Genomic DNA, 16,061 nt, shown 5'->3' with positions numbered 1-16,061 from the left:
CATGTCTTGACCACAGCTCTGACTTACAGCTGGAATTGAGTGCCAACTTCGCAGTAGCTCCAGTAGTGATTGCAAAATGCATGGACGTGTCTTCTCTTTCAAAATATTGTATATAGTCAGGGCTGGACTGGCCATCGGGCATACCGGGCATTTGCCCGGTGGGCCGCTCGTGATTTTTCGTTTTTATGGGCCGATGGGGTTTTATTTCTTTTCTTTTTTAACGATATAAATAAATGGTGGTGGATTGGCCAGTTGGTCATGATCGACTCTGGGCTTGACCAGTTACAGCAGAGGAGGTCGAACTTTAAAGTTGAGGTGAAAAGGAACGCGATTTCATAACTACTTCAGCTAGAAAGATGCTAATTCAATCATGAAACTGATCAATGATCAGCTGATCAGCTTTTCTCTCTGCGCCAGAAAGAGGGAACCAGCAGATGTCGCGCTAAACAACAGCAGCACGTTTAAGCTGAATAAGAAATACCAACAAAAACTTAGAAAGTAGCAGCTGCCCACTGAAAGAGGCACAGAGAAAGGTTTTAAGGCTGTTACCACAACTGATATGTGTTGCTTCTTGAAAATGTTGCTTCTCATAAGCAAGTATTGAACTGAACAGGAAATTCTAAGGCCCCGAGTTTTGTGCTCAGTGAGCCAGACGTAGTTGTTCAGCAGTATCACTTATTAAAATACAGGAAAGTGCAATACAAAATACAAACAAAAAAGAAAATAAACACATTGTTAAATTAAGTCAGTCAATATCTTGCTAATTGAAGAACAGATGTTTTATAGTTTTTCCTTTATGCTACTCTTAGAAAAAGATATACACACACCCTAAAAAGTTGTGTGTGTATAAATTAACTTAAACTTTGAAATTATTCTGTTAAAAAACAACTTATTTTAACAAATGCAGTATCATTTCCTGGAGTATGTGGATGACAAAGACTACAAATAATGAGGACACTTTTTTGTTAAGATGAAGAGATGTTCAACATTTGCATGAAAACTGTCCTAACGAACCAATGGGGTTTTGTTGATAACATTAGGCTCTTTGATTGGTGGATCCATCACTAACTAAAAAATGAGGCTTAAAAGGGTCCCAGCACAGCATTCACTGCAAGCTGAATGACAGCAATGGCTCATCTGAAGTTCCTCCTTCTCCTCCTGTGGGTTGGTAAGTGAACTACTGCACTCACTTCCTGTGCTTGTTTGAACTTTGTCTGTTTGAACTTTGTCTGTTTGAACTGTTCCTTAGGTTATGACACATCTATGTTAATAAAGGCTTGTTTTGCTTGTTTTGTGTTAATATCATGTATGTCCTTCTAATTCTTTGTTTCTCCTTTGATATCAGTTTTGTACATTTGTCAGAATTTCCCAGTATCAGGAACACTCGCTCATACAATATGTTTGAATTTCATCAGTTATTTATGATAAATCTTTTTAGCCAAACAACTGGCTGAGAAAGATAATGTTGTTCAGACAGTGAACCAACTATTTGTAAGTAAATTACTGGGCTTATTTCAGGTGTCACAGAGAGCGCAGTCCTGGATTTACACAAAAGAATCTTCAACGGTTATGACTGTGAAAACACCAAGCATCTGTACCATGTGAAAATAACTGCAACCAAAGGAACAGCTGTTTCTCGATGTGGAGGCTCTCTGATCCACAGAGAGTGGGTTCTAACTGCAGCTCACTGTTGGATAGATCAACCTGGATGGTGAGAAAATGAGAATTTCACTTAAAACTTAAGATTAGACAGAATCGAAAAGGCCAGAGGCAAAAATCATTACTGATATTTGTTCTTTATTTTCATAATAAAGACTTTGTTATAACCATTTCCATTGTTTAGGACTATGTCTGCATATGTAGGAATTCATCCAGGTCCAGGAAGTATGGTTACAATTAAGGATCACCAAATCTTTGACGACCAAACAGGAAAACATGACATCATGCTACTGAAAATCTCACCGGCATCGATCAGGACTGACCTTGTTCAGTTACCTGATTGTTCCATTCCTCCGAACATGTGAGTTCCAACACAAGCATGATAGGTTTTCTTTTTAAACTGTTGTTGTAACCTGAATTATTTAGATTTTCTTACATGCTTAAAGCAAATCTGCAAGTATGCTTTAGAATGAGAATAAGACTCTTTACTTTAGGAGATGCATTCATGACCCAGAGTAAAGGACAATAAAATATGAGAGTGGCATAAAATTCAGAGAATAATCAGAAATTTAATGTTTAATTTTTGAATCCTCAAAGTTAATTTAGCTTTAGTCATAGTGAACTGGAAATACTCAGCCTGTGGACTCCAATCATATGAATTTATCTTGTACTCACAACACATGGATGGACTAATTAATTATTATTCTTTAATTTGTAGAGGAAATGAAATTAAAATTGCAGGCCTTGGTGGTTATCTAGTAGATCTACAGAACATCGCACGTAAGACCTATTTTATTTTATTTTTTCATTTTTCTAGCTTACTTTAGAATTTGATTTTGGCTTGTGAACCTTTTTAATTTTACAACTGTGATGACATGCAGTATTTATTTGATTTTATGGTGGATATACTCTCAGTTTCCCTCCTTTTTAAATGCTGCTCAGCTTCACACATTTTGTTCCAGAAATGAGTGAAAGCGTGTTTCTGATCTGATTTCATTGCATGAAACACTGAGTAGCTTTTGTTCTTTTCCTCTTTTTTTTTAGTCCCTGATGAACCGCCTCATCTCAGGTGTGCAAAGATGCATGTTGTTAACTGTGAGCTTAATCTCACTCCATGTAATTCACCATTATTATGGCCAAATGGAAACACGATGTGTTATGAAGAAGCTGGAGTGGACACATGTCCGGTGAGCTGCCATGCTGCTAACGTTTACTCTCCATTATCAGATGTTTTAAAATAAACCTATGGATTATATTTTCTTTCTCAGGGTGATTCTGGTGGTGGAGTGTTATTCAACAACATGATTTATGGTGTTCATGTTGGAAGTGAGGAATGTGTCTGTAGCGGATCAGCTGTTTCTCTGAAGGTCTGCTCTTACATTGGTTGGATAAAAAACTTCATTACACCAAATAATGGAAAATAATTCAATTAAATAAGATTTCAAGAAAAAAAATTAAACAATCAGCTCTACAAGAAATATGTGTGGTGTGATTTGTTTCTATCCCAGAACTACTTTTTCTCAGAAATGTAAATTTATGTGTATAAAACCACACACCTTATGTGTGGTGTGAATATAGTTTCAGATAGTAGATCATTTTGTTCTTCAGAAACTGTGAAATTGACACTGTGAAGATGGAAACCGGGTTCGTGACATGCCATCAATCAGCTGCAGGACACCTAATGATGAAACACCACTTCATAAGTCAGAATAACATTTTGGAAAGGATGGACTGGACGGAAAGGAAAATTCGGAGGTCATCAAGAGTCACCTCTAAGTCCTCCAGCGCATCATCTGTGAGCGGACAAGAAACTGCTGCTAAAATCGCTGCAGCTCAAGCAACATTGAAAATCATACATGAACAACAGTGTCAGCAAGCAGAGCTTCTGCAGCTGGAAGCTGAAAATAAAAGACAGATTGCAGAATAAACAGCTGAGGCCTGTAGATGATGTTTAAGGATGGAGGAAGAAGAAGCACAGTTGCAAGCAAAACTTGAGGTTGAAAATGCTGCCAGGCGAAAGGTTTTGGAAGAGAAGTGCAAGGAACTGGAGTGATTGGAAGCACTCAAACAGTTAAGGCTGCTAAGGCATCCATGCAAGTGTAAAAGCAAGAGCAAGATGAAGATTCAGGAGAAGAAATTAAGCAGTTACTACTTGCATGAAAATCTGAAAGGGAAAAGGAAGGAGACTCAAGTCATCACACAAGTCACATATGTAACTCACATATGTGACAGATGTTCACCACAACAAGCTATTATACAGCCACAGCATGACGGTAGCATTGCAGCACTTGCCATAGCAGATTCTATTAGTGCTAGTCATCTTCCTATGCCAAAGCCAACTACATTCAGTTGTGACCCACCAAAGTATAAGAACTGGAAAGCTGCCTTTCAAACTTTGATCAAAAGAAAAAAACACACCAGCCTCTGAGAAAATCTACTATTTGTGCAAGTACGTTAGTGGACCAGCTAAGAAGGCTGTTGAAAACTATTTCCTGTTAGGCACTGAGGCTGCTTATAAAGCACCATGGGAAGTTTTAGATGAGAGATTTGAAAACTCTTTTCTTATTGTCAAAGCCTTTAGAGATAAACTTAGTGCATGGCCTAGAATTGGCTCCAAGGACAGTTTAGAACTTAAGTGTTTGTAGACTTCCAGCGTAGCTGTGAAGCTGCTGAAAGCCAGATTAAGGGTCTACAGGTCCTTAATGACTATAATGAGAATCAAAAAAATCCTCTCTAAGCTTCATGATGGGCTGACTTCAAGGTGGAACAGAAAGGTCTCGATGATAGAAGAGAAGACTTCCAAGCTTAGCCAGTTTGTGCAGTTTCTCATAAGGGAGGCCAGGATTGCATGTAATGTTGTGATTTCACTCCATGCCTTGAAACAGTGTGATGGAGAAGGCCAAAGCACAGTGGCCGGGGTGGGTATCTTGCTGTCTGTGCGTTGGAGTTTTTCCCAATGGGAGAGAGGAACAGGTCCTGTGCTTTTGGTTCAAGAAACGGGTCCTGACAGTTGTCTGTGTGCCGAATGACAGTTCAGAGTACCCGGCTGTCTTGGAGTCCCTGAGTGGGCTGCTTGAGGTTGCTCCACCTGGGGCCTCTTATATCTTATTGAGAAACTTGGGTGCTCATGTGGGCAATGACATGAGCACCCAAATAAGGGCTATGGTTACCGTGATCATTTACAAATATCTCTAAATCACAGAAAATACTAAAAACTCTTAAATTTTTTATTGCATAAAAGTGATTTTTGAGTAGAAATAAAAAGATGGTTTTTGCACTAGGATTTGTAGTGGTCTGAAACTTACACAGACTGCAATTTTCCTCATTATGACACAATGCCAAATCTTACACTTCAAAACCCTTCGTTTAGGCTGACTGGCATCTGACTATTTAGACCTGTTTTCTCTTGTATTTCCCTGCCTAAGGTTTCTGACCGAAAAGAAGAATCCTGATACAAGCCGCAAGCAAACATGTATATGAATCTACAGCCTGCAGAAAAGAGTGATGCATGCATGCAGTACAGTAACATTCAAAAACACATGGACTGCTCAGGATTAACTGACTAAAACCACAATGCCAGTTGCTGGGATAGATTGTAAAAAAGTACTCTGGATTCACCCCAGTGTCATCTCCCTGGTTTCAGTATGATGGCTAAAAATGATTTGTAGATGGATGGATAGATATCTCTTCACTGATGTCAACATCATAGACTCAGATGATAAATGGTAAATGATCTGATTGGTATATAGTGCTTTTCTACTCTCCAAGAGCACTCAAAGCGCTTTATATAACATGCCCCATTCACATATTCATACAAGCACTTTCTCCTATTCTGAAGTGCATTGTATTTAACATTCACACACACATTCATGCTTCAATTGATACATCGAAGAGCAACTTGGGGTTAGGATCTGGGTCAATAATGAAGAAAATTATGTTGTCCTTCGCATGATTAAAAAAAACCTCTGATCATTCTGGCAAAACCTCACAAAATAACTAAAGTTGTATCTTTGCTGAAAGCCACACATCTTCATGATCGCAAAGAAACAGTAAACATGATAAGCATTTATGAGCTTTCAGCACACAACAAAACTGCAAATACAGTGGACATATAGATCATGTGGACAACTGCTGCTGTTTGCAAGAACTGGAGGACACTTTGAAATAACTGTAAATTTGTTACCTGATCAAATTTTTTTAGCTATACATATTTCAAAAAATTAAAAAAACATAAAACTTATTAACAAATCATATAAAAAAAAACATTTCATTCACAAAGAGATGAATTTCATTCCTTTGTGTGTGTGTGTGTGTGTGTGTGTGTGTGTGTGTGTGTGTGTGTGTGTGTGTGTGTGTGTGTGTGTGTGTGTGATATGATGTAAGTGCTCTATGTGATTTGATTTTTATTAAGCTATTTCCAAGGTCACAAACAGAATTTTAGGCTTGCAGACTAATGTTAAAGTTTAACTTTTTCTAACTGCAAGTATGCTTGTATACCATCTGTAGGAGGGACAATGGGTTGACCCTGCTATAATTTTCTTGAGCAACTGTGTGTTCAGAGGCCCAGGCTGACTGGCTGCCTATGCACCATCCCATTAGTTAAGTAGTTGTGAGGCATTGTGGGGATCAGAGAAGGACAGTTATCAATCAATCATTTCACAGAATTACTTGATTTGTAAACACAGTAGGGTTCTGAGACATTGTGGTAAATGGCCTTCTTCCGATATTGCACTTTTCTATTCAAAGCACTCTATACAAGATAAGCAATTTCTTTCTGTGCTTAAGTGCTTCCTATCTAACATCCTAACAACATAGCTAGGATGATTGGGATGGGTATAAAAAAACAGAACTAAGTTAACCGCAATCTGCAATCTACTGACATCCAGTGGTGAAAATTTTACACACCATAACATCAGTGAACTCAGGAACACCGCATGCAGAACACCGTTCCAGAAACATATTTTTGAGGTCAGACACTGATGATGGATGAGCTTAAAGTCTCTGCTCTAATTCATCCCAAAGGTGTTCTGACGGGCAGAGGTCAGGACTCAGGGTGGAGCCCAACTCCACAAAAACAACCCCACGTCATGAGCCCCGCTCCACCAAACTTTACACTTTGCACAATGCAGTCAAACAAGTACGATTTTCCTGCTAACTGCCAAAAGCAGACTCATCTATCAGATTGCGACATGGAGAAGCGTGAGCCCGGGGTAACAAGCACTGAGTTATCTAAGAACTGTCTTCTGTTCACAAAAGGAATCTACACTTCCAACTGCAAACATGTCTTGAACACACACACACACGTACACCAACATATACTTTTATGGTATTACATAGATGTGCTTGTCTGTCAAATTAAACTGTTATATTCAAATGGGCTCAATCTCAAAAAATGTTATTGTTTGACAGTAGTTTATCTATATTGCCTCTTTCATATCAGATTTTGTATGTTAACTGAATTTTTTTGTGTCCTTTCTTAAACCGATGGTGATTTGCTAATAGGGTCATTTTGTCTCAACTCAAACAATTTTTAGAATTTTTCCTGGTCCTTCCAACCATGAAATTAAATCAGGATCTGTCATCAGGGAAATGTACCACAAAAAATTCTAGGTATGGTCTAGTTAAATTATATTATTTAAAAAAAACGTATTTAAGGTCCCATATTTGAGCAAACACCAAAAAGAATTTGAAAAGTACTCTACATGTTTTATTTTGTCCATTCGTCCATTGTCTTCTGTGTATCCTTAATAGGGTCATAACTATAAACCATTCAGAAAAAATGACCAAATGTTTTGCAGTGTGGCGGTCCACGTCCATGTTGATTTCTTGTCTATGGAATTAATTTCTGTTACTGTCAGTCTCCTGAAAATTACAATACCACTACAATACAATACTAACTGGCAAGAGAAAATATTTTGTGAATGAAACATAATTCATGTTCATTATTATTGTTATTATTATTATTATTATAACAATAATAATAATAATTATTATTATTATTACATGAATGCCTATACTTTCATTGATATTTGGAAAGTAGTAAAATATTTTTTACTACTACTGTATAGTTAAGAGTTTAATGATAATGTATTATCATATATTATTGCTTATTTATTTTTACAGTATCCACTAGAACAGCGGCATATGGAGCCTCTTGCAGAAAGGCAGAGAGGTGACAGTCATCATCCTGGCAAACTAACCACAAAATATCAAAGTTAACCTAATAATTCAAGAGGAAAATATTCCACATCAGTTTTATATGGACTAACATTACTGTTCTGTTATGAGTTTAAGATTGAGCTTCTTTTAAATGCTTTATATTCAGTTTAATCTTCAGTCGCACTGGGGATTAATAAAGTAAACAATCTCTCTGTATGCCTGTGTAGCTATCTATATTATAAGACATTAAACTGTATTAATTAAATAACAAATAAAATCACAGCTGAAGACTTGAGCACCATGTGACATGATTAACTGTTCGCAGGATTACTAAAATGATTGAAACATGAAGGTGTTTTGGCAAAAAAGCTGGTCAAACATTAAACTGCAAAACTGAAAGTGCTGTTTGAGTCTGAACATTTTCAACCCACCACCAGAAAAAGATGCTGTTCTCCACAATATGTAAATAAGGATAGAGTATAGGCGATATCAGCTGCTGGATCAAAATGAGAATTTTATATCCCCCATAGTTGAGTATAGGCATTCACTCCAAAAGGTCACATGTTGTGGAGAAATAATGTGAATCTTTTGTACATTCAAATGTTTTATTTTTATTTTAATAGCACAACAAATAATACATTTGTTAATAAATCTTATTCAGACACAAGTTTGCTTGTTGCTTGCTTCCTCACAAACGACCATTTCTGCTCCTTACATTCATCACCCTGAAAACAGCACAGTGAACAAATCATACTGAAACACTGTGTTTATTTCAGTTACAAAAGTTATTTTTACTTTAGGTTTCATGAAACACATATATATTGTTGGCAGTACTTTAGATGAAGGCAGCATGCTGCTCTCAGACTTACACTTAAACTCAAAGGGTCTATAATCTCTAAACATATATATGCTACAAAGAAATCCTGTCTGGGCAGCGTCTGGATTTGGACTGAAGAGCTCGTTGGCATTTCTAAAACAATAGCAAACCTGCACACCATACATTGTTTGGTTTTTTGTTTTGTTTAAAGTTGTAGATATACATTAGAGACATGGCAGATTTGCATATATTCTTCAGGGTCTGCAGTCCTTTTCTCTTCTTCTGTGCTCCTGTGAGAATCTAAAACAAAGGTCACATAAATCATGGGGTTAAATTGATGCCTGTGGGACAAAATTACTCCAACAATATTCAGGACAAATTTATTTTTCCTCTGCAAAAAAATGAAATTGAGTACAAAGCATGTGAAACTTTTCTGTCTTGTGTTGTGTTCATTTATGTCTTTTCTTTTCTCTTTAATGTTTCTGTCCATTATATGTGCAAGAACAAACTTCTGAATCACCTCTTAGTGATAAGTGTCTACAGTTTCCTTTCTCGTTTGGCTCTGGATGAAGGCAGTCGCACTTTTCTCCTCTCCCTCTTCCTTCTCTTTCCTGCTTGGCTTCTCAATGTCCTTGTTTAATCTCGTCTACTTTTCTACTTTTGCCCTGGAAGACTCTCACGGTCTGTTACAACCTAAAAGAGGAATTATGGATTTGAACAACTGGTCTGATTGCAACTGAGTCCAATTTCACTGCAGATGTAAACATTGCATGTGACAAATAAAAGGCTTGATTGAATAGCTTCAGACTTATGTTCAAAGAAAAGAAAAGAAGCCCTCAAACCTCTACTCTACTTTATGTGTTCATTTAATGAGCGAGTTCACTTTGTTTCTCTCTTCTCTCAAACGTCTAATCTCTCTTCCTCCTCTTCCTCTGTGTTTTATTCAGTCGTACCGTTTACAGCAGCGAGCAGGGCTTCTTCTTGACCTTGGCGGGCTGAGGGCAGAGGACGGCACGAATGGCCTCATCAAACACAGTCTTCAGACCACGCTGGGTCAAGGCTGAGCACTCCAGGTATTTGACTGCATCTATACATGCGAAGACACATATATGTTAATAAAAGAAGAGAAAGAACTACAAAGACAAAGTAAGAGAAGAAAGGTTTGCTGGTAGTGGAGAAGAATAAGTTCAACTTTCAAAGAACACTATAGTCAACTACAGCTACTATACTTTTACTGTGATGCCAGGAAATGAGGGGAATAACAAAAATTTGCAGAGGCAGTCAGGCTACAAAGTTCTCTAGCATCTTCATCTGCTAGTTTCATATCTTCACTGGTGAGGAGAGCTTCAAATCTTAAAGTGCTTTTCAAGCAAATAAAGTAAGAGTGACTGACCTATCTCCTTAGCCAGAGCTAGGCCCTGTGGATAGGTGATAGGCGCCAGCTTCTTGTCCTTCAGTTTCTCAATGGTATCCTTTTCATCCCTCAGATCCAGCTTAGTGCCAACCAGGATGATGGGCGTGGAGGGGCAGTGGTGACGGACCTCAGGGTACCACTGGCAGAATACAGAGTAAAGGAAAACTAAATAAGAGGCAAGAAAGGGGAACACGCAAAATCAAGGAACGTGTTAGAGGCAAAAAACAGAATCAAAGGTGGAGGGAGATGAAGCTCTGATGCCAGGTGTTACAGAAAGGTGGATGAAGGCATGAAAAACAAATGATATGCTGTAGCTATTAAAGATGAGAGAAATACATCATCCAACTTTCACCCACAGCATCAATCATTCATTCACATCAATTATTAGACCTGTTTAGGCTTTTTCTCCATTTTGTAATCCAAGTACCTATTTTTTTTCTCTATAATAAATTACTGCTTTTGTTCCGTTTGTTCTTTTTTACATTTTGTTCCTCGGCAGCTGAGAGACAGGCCTCATAAAAAACAGCCAAAACTCACCTTAGCTCTGACGTTCTCATAGGATGCCGGGCTAACCAGGGAGAAGCAGATTAGGAAAACATCCTGGATGGAGAGACAAGGAGACAAAGAATTAGAATAGCTGCTGCAGTTTTAATTAGCTGACATGTTATACAAGTTCTGTCTCTGTAACTTTATGTCCATTAGTTACTGTGTGTGCCTGTGTGAGTCTGTACCGTCTGTGGCTAGGACAGTGGGCGGAGCCTGTCATAATCTTCCTGTCCAGCTGTTTCCCAGAGGCCCAGGTTGACCGGCTTGCTGTCCACCATCACAATATTTGTCGAATCTGTGGGGAGAGTAGAGAAGGTCAGCGATCAGCCAACAAGTCATAGGCAACCTTTCATTTCATTGGTTATTCATTCATTCAACAATCTTTCATTGTTTAACCAGTGAAACTCCTGTAATGGAGAAAAAAACAGGACCATACTTGAAATACCACTGTTCACAAAAACATTAACAACAACATTACTTTGGTTAGTTTGACACAAAAGCCATCCTAACCATGTCTAGTAAGAGAGAATAATACATAATAAGGCAGGGCTGCCCCCGTGTGGTCTCATAGTAGAATAACAGTTTAATTTCTCATTTTTAAAAACTTGAGAAATTTCATCCAAAATGTATTCAGGCTCAAATGAAACTGATAACACAAATGTTTGCAGACACAGATGTTTTTTTTACAGAAAGAAAGAGACTAGTGTACCAGATTAATCCTGTTTTATGGCCTGTCCGAGGTCTACCCCGCCCTTTGCCTAATGACAGCTGGGATGGGCTTCAGCCTCCTTAATGACCCAGTAGTTAAAAAGATGGATGGATTTCCTGAAATAGAAAAGTCACTGAAATAACGTTAACTGTCAAACATAGAACAACTATGACAAACAGTCAACACTATCTGAGATCCTGCTGGTGGTTAGGGAGGATATACGTGATTCTGTTTGTTGTTTAAACATATTTATAGAGTTAAGAGTTCAGATTGCTGGAAGAACAACATTCACGCAGTCTGATTGCTGTTTTTCTCCCAAAATGTAGAAACACCTGCTAACCATGGCACACTCTGCTTTTCCATTAGGTCTGTGCAAATACTACTTAAGTACACTCATCCTCCTGTGCCATTAGTGATATTAACAGAGTGTATTTTTTGACATATATAATATAGTTAGTATAGTTATTATACTAGCCGTAGCTGCCCCGCTTATTTTAGACATTCACAATAAAAAAGTAAGCGATAATATTTCAATATCAAACGTCATAATTAAGGTCAACATCTAAATAATGCTGTGTACAGACTCACACAGGTGTTAAATTACAGCATAAACTTACCTTAGACCTTCCTCCGTCATTCTCCTCCTAATTGTGCTCGGAGACACAGAAAACATATCGGCAATTACCCCGATGGTTATCCCGGACAGCACTAAAGTCCTGAGTGCTGCAGCCGGGATTTCAAGACGTGGACGACCAACATTTGAAGACTGTTCTTCCTCGGCGTATTCCAAACGAACACGGTGCTGAATTGATCTTAAACTTTCGACAATGCTGTCATCGATGCTAACATCTTGAAGAGCAATTATCATCCCAAGCATTTCAGAAACATCATCTAAACGACTCAAAACAGTATCTACAGGTAAATGATCCCTCTCTATCTGATCTGCTAAAATGAGCAGAATTGACTGAAGTTCACACCAGTCCGCCATCCTCCCTGACCTTTGACCTAGCACGTTTTTGCTACCTGTGGCAGCCGTCCGCGGAGCAGGTATCCAGGAAAACTAGTCGATAGTAAACGATCAGCCAATAGGCGCAAAAGTCAAGCCCACTTGTTGTGTGCCCACCTTATTACTAAATTAGGCAGAGCACTCTGAATTGAATCAGGACATAAAGCACGGTCTTTATGTTGCTTTATTGAACACTGTCCATCTTACAACTAGCCACTTAACGGGGCTTCCTTCGGACAACCACATCCGGTTCAAAGGTCATCACATTAAGACATAGCCATATCAATACATGACATCCCCCTTTTCCTTAGATTCAAACTTTAGTTGTAATAACTTTGATGTCTTTTTTTCCCCCAACATTGAACATTCTTCTTGTCTTACTTTCTAACAATTATATAATCTAAATGTCTCACCACACATGTACCTTTCTTTTTTCAATATATACATGTCGAAATACACATATGAACTTGAAACTTGCCAAATGTAAGTTACCTCTTCACCTTAACATATTATAGTTCATTTCACCACAAAATCACGAAACCTCTCGGGTATCTTTTTAGCCCTCTGTGATCTACTTGGTCTCTCTGGCCCCTGGGAGCCCTCTTGTGGTGTTGGAGTGAAGGTGTCAGTCTTTGTGGGTGTTTCACCTTCCTCCCTTTCAGGTATTGTGTCATAGTGTCCTTCTCTGGTCTCATTTGTCTCGTATTTCTTCACATGTGTGGTATTCCGGTGATAGCGAGCTCCTGTTGGTGATTCAATAATGACTTGGTTTCCAGTTCTGCTTACAACTTTGTGTGGTGTTGTGTTGAATGGTGTTGTAAACTTGTCCACTTTGTCTTGTTGAACCAGCACTGTGTCTTCCTATTTTTATTTATTTTTTATTTTTATTTTATTTATTTTTATTTTTATTTTTATTTTTATTTTTATTTTATTTTTCTGAAATTACACACGTTAGCAACCGTAACGTGTGTAATTCCAGAAAAATAACAATCTCACCTGTCCTAAGGTTATTTTTCTCACCTCCTATCACTTCCTGTTCCAACACATGGTTGTGTTTTTGTGTAGCTTATCTGGATAGCCGAAATAACTAAAAACTTATAGATAACTTCTTATTTCATAGTTTAATCTTCACTTTTTTCATCCGAAGCACACTCTCTTGTATTCACTCCCTGTATTTTTAGGAATTCGCTACCTTAGCTTAGCTAAGCCAAATAACACACACCAATTAGTTAAACTACATGAATGTCTCAAAGCCATAAAGACCTGGATGACCTCTAATTTCTGCTTTTAAATTCAGATAAAACTGAGGTTATTGTACTCGGCCCTTAAAATCTTAGAAATATGGTATCTAACCAGATTCTTACCTTGGCCTCCAATAACGCTGTGAGGAACCTTGGAGTGAATTTTGACGAGGACATGTCCTTCATTGCACATATTAAACAACTATGTAAGACTGCTTTCCTCGATTTGAGCAACATCTCTAAAATTAGAAATATCCTGTCTCAGAGTGAAGCTACAGTTATTACTTCCAGGTTGGACTACTGTAATTCATTATTATCAGGATGTCCTAAAAACTCCCTGAAAAGCCTTGTAGTACCATATCACCCTATTAGAGCACTTCACTCTCACACTGCAGGCTTACTTGTTGTTCCTAGAGTATTTAGAAGTAGAATACGAGGGACAGCCTTCAATTTTCAGGCCCCTCTTCTGTGGAACCAGCTTCCTGTTTGGACAGACACTATCTCTACTTTTAAGATTAGGCTTAAAACTTTCCAAAATATATAATTAGGGCTGGACCAGGTGACCCTGAATCCTCCCTTAGTTATGCTGCAATGCGGTGGGCTGCTGGGGGATTCCCATGGTGCACTGAGTATTTCTTCTTCAGTCACCTTTCTCACTCACTATGTGTTAACAGACCTCTCTGCACTGAATCATACTTGTTATTAATCTGTCTCTCTTCCACAGCATGTCTTTATCCTGTCTTCCTTCTCTCACCCCAACCGGTCCCAGCAGATGGCCCCGCCCCTCCCTGAGCCTGGTTCTGCTGGAGGTTTCTTCCTGTTAAAAGGGAGTTTTTCCTTCCCACTGTCGCCAAAGTGTTTGCTCAACTGAAAGGCAGTTGTTAGAGGGTGAATGGCAGGAACACTGTGTCTGCTGCCTCTTCTCTTGCCTCTGTGTATCAGTGAGTATTCAACAACAGTTTCTATATTTAACTGCAGGTTCTTACTGCATAATTCTGTCTGTATAATATGAAAATGATTCAATGCATCGAGTTATGCCAAACCTCACAGAAACTGTGCATGGTGGGTATTCTGAATTGCTGCTCGGCACATATATGCAGACCACAGTCAGAGCCTTACCCTCTGCAGCTTGAAGTCACACAGAGGTAACCCACTCGCTCTCTGTCAGCACTCAGTCGCAGACTCGTGACCGAGGTTTTTTTTTTCTTTTGTTTTGCTCTTCTACTCTTAAGAGCTCCATTAGCCACACAGAGGGCACAATATGTTCTGCATTGCTTCTCAAAGTTAGCATTGGTTAGTGATCATGAGCTGTTTTAGGTTTATAAATCATTGGTTTACACCATATTCCTCTGAATTAATGTCACAAATTGACAAACTGACAGTGAGATACAGTGAAGCATGTAGAAAATGTAATTCAAATCAGAGCACGAGCAGAACAAGAGCATGAAGCTGAGATCAAACTTCATTTGCTTCCATCTATAAGGTGCAGGTCACTGAGGTCTTCTGACAGAAACCTGCTGGTGGTTCCTCGTTCTAGGCTGAAAACCAAAAGAGACTAAGTGTGTCTTCAAGGCTGTTGGCTGATAATCTATGGAATGCACTAATATTACATTTGATCTCTGCGGTCTGAATATTTGAAAGAGCAGCTCTACTTATTTGTACAGGCTTAATTTTAGGTAGTGGATATTATTATTGTCTTTTAATGTTTGTATTTATTTTTATTGATTATTATTGTGAAGCACTTTCTCTATAGAAATATTTTACCTTCATTTCCCTTCTGTCACTTTATGAAAGCCAAAAGCAAAAAGACGATAAGTAACTTTGCATAAATGTGTGGAGCTTTGCAGCTTTGCAGTTCATAAAGCTTCATAATGACACTATGTGACTATGCAGTGTCCAATATTCAAACTGAAATGCAGTCATTAGAGAGTGAATGGCAGCAACACTATGTGTGGTGCCTCTTCTCTTTTCTCTGTGTATCAGCGAGTGTTCAGCTACAGTATCTATATTTAATGGCTCTGGTGTTCACTGCGTGGTTCTGCCTTACTTCTGAGAGCAGATATTTTACAGGTACAAAGAAAAACTGGCAGTGACCTGGTGGGGCGGGGGATTCCTCTTTCAGGTGTGACGGCGAACACAGAGGTCGCTCTGCAAAAGAGAGTCATTGGAGGTGATGAATGTGAGCGACAGTATCATGTACAGCTCAGAGCAGTTTATCCACATGGACCTTCCAGCTTGTGTGGAGGCTCTTTGATCAGCGACCGCTGGATTCTGCAGCTCACCGTCTGAAGCCAGGAGGGTGAGGAGATCAGAGCAGCAACTAAAACTTGTTTTTGCTATTCAGTAAAAAGTAAAATACATTCAGACAAGATGAGAAATAGAATATGGTGACCATCAGTAATCATGTTTTATGTTTGCTGTGCACATGCAGGACCATGTTTGCAAATCTAAGTGTGCATCAAGGGGGTCCGAACAAGAAGTGCAGATAACAGCAGAAGCTGAGATCTATA

General features: G+C 38.6%; 1 protein-coding gene and 1 pseudogene across 2 annotated transcripts; one reads left to right on the top strand and one right to left on the bottom strand.

Moving 5' to 3' along the window:
* The first annotated feature begins 1,123 nt into the window (after positions 1–1,123).
* On the top strand, positions 1,124–3,192 carry LOC146667588 (thrombin-like enzyme cerastocytin). Its single transcript, XM_085408483.1, has 5 exons — positions 1,124–1,168; positions 1,519–2,020; positions 2,378–2,439; positions 2,704–2,846; positions 2,928–3,192. The coding sequence occupies exons 2-5, from the start codon at positions 1,848–1,850 to the stop codon at positions 3,081–3,083; spliced, it is 534 nt and encodes a 177-aa protein (XP_085264609.1). The 5' UTR covers positions 1,124–1,168; positions 1,519–1,847; the 3' UTR covers positions 3,084–3,192.
* Positions 3,193–8,752: 5,560 nt separating this feature from the next.
* Positions 8,753–10,983, bottom strand: LOC146667587 (ras-related C3 botulinum toxin substrate 2-like; annotated as a pseudogene). The gene is made up of 6 exons (XR_014912022.1): positions 10,974–10,983; positions 10,781–10,890; positions 10,587–10,649; positions 10,029–10,188; positions 9,589–9,722; positions 8,753–8,935 (listed from the first exon to the last, which is right to left on the bottom strand). The product of XR_014912022.1 is annotated as a ras-related C3 botulinum toxin substrate 2-like (transcript).
* Between the last annotated feature and the right edge of the window lie 5,078 nt (positions 10,984–16,061).

Source organism: Rhamphochromis longiceps, linkage group LG6 (assembly GCF_057381845.1).
Source record: "Rhamphochromis longiceps isolate RC_006_pf linkage group LG6, R_longiceps_female_GT1.1, whole genome shotgun sequence".
NCBI classification, from domain to species: domain Eukaryota; kingdom Metazoa; phylum Chordata; class Actinopteri; order Cichliformes; family Cichlidae; genus Rhamphochromis; species Rhamphochromis longiceps.
Note: the sequence above shows the minus strand (reverse complement) of the source record. Positions and strands in the feature narration are given on the sequence as shown.

Bases quoted from the DNA above. Each gene is read 5' to 3' on its own strand.
- LOC146667588 (XM_085408483.1), top strand. From the start codon at position 1,848: ATGTCTGCATATGTAGGAATTCATCCAGGTCCAGGAAGTATGGTTACA. The intron at 2,440-2,703 runs GTAAGACCTATT...CTTTTTTTTTAG, and splicing joins AGATCTACAGAACATCGCAC to TCCCTGATGAACCGCCTCAT. The intron at 2,847-2,927 runs GTGAGCTGCCAT...TTTCTTTCTCAG, and splicing joins CTGGAGTGGACACATGTCCG to GGTGATTCTGGTGGTGGAGT.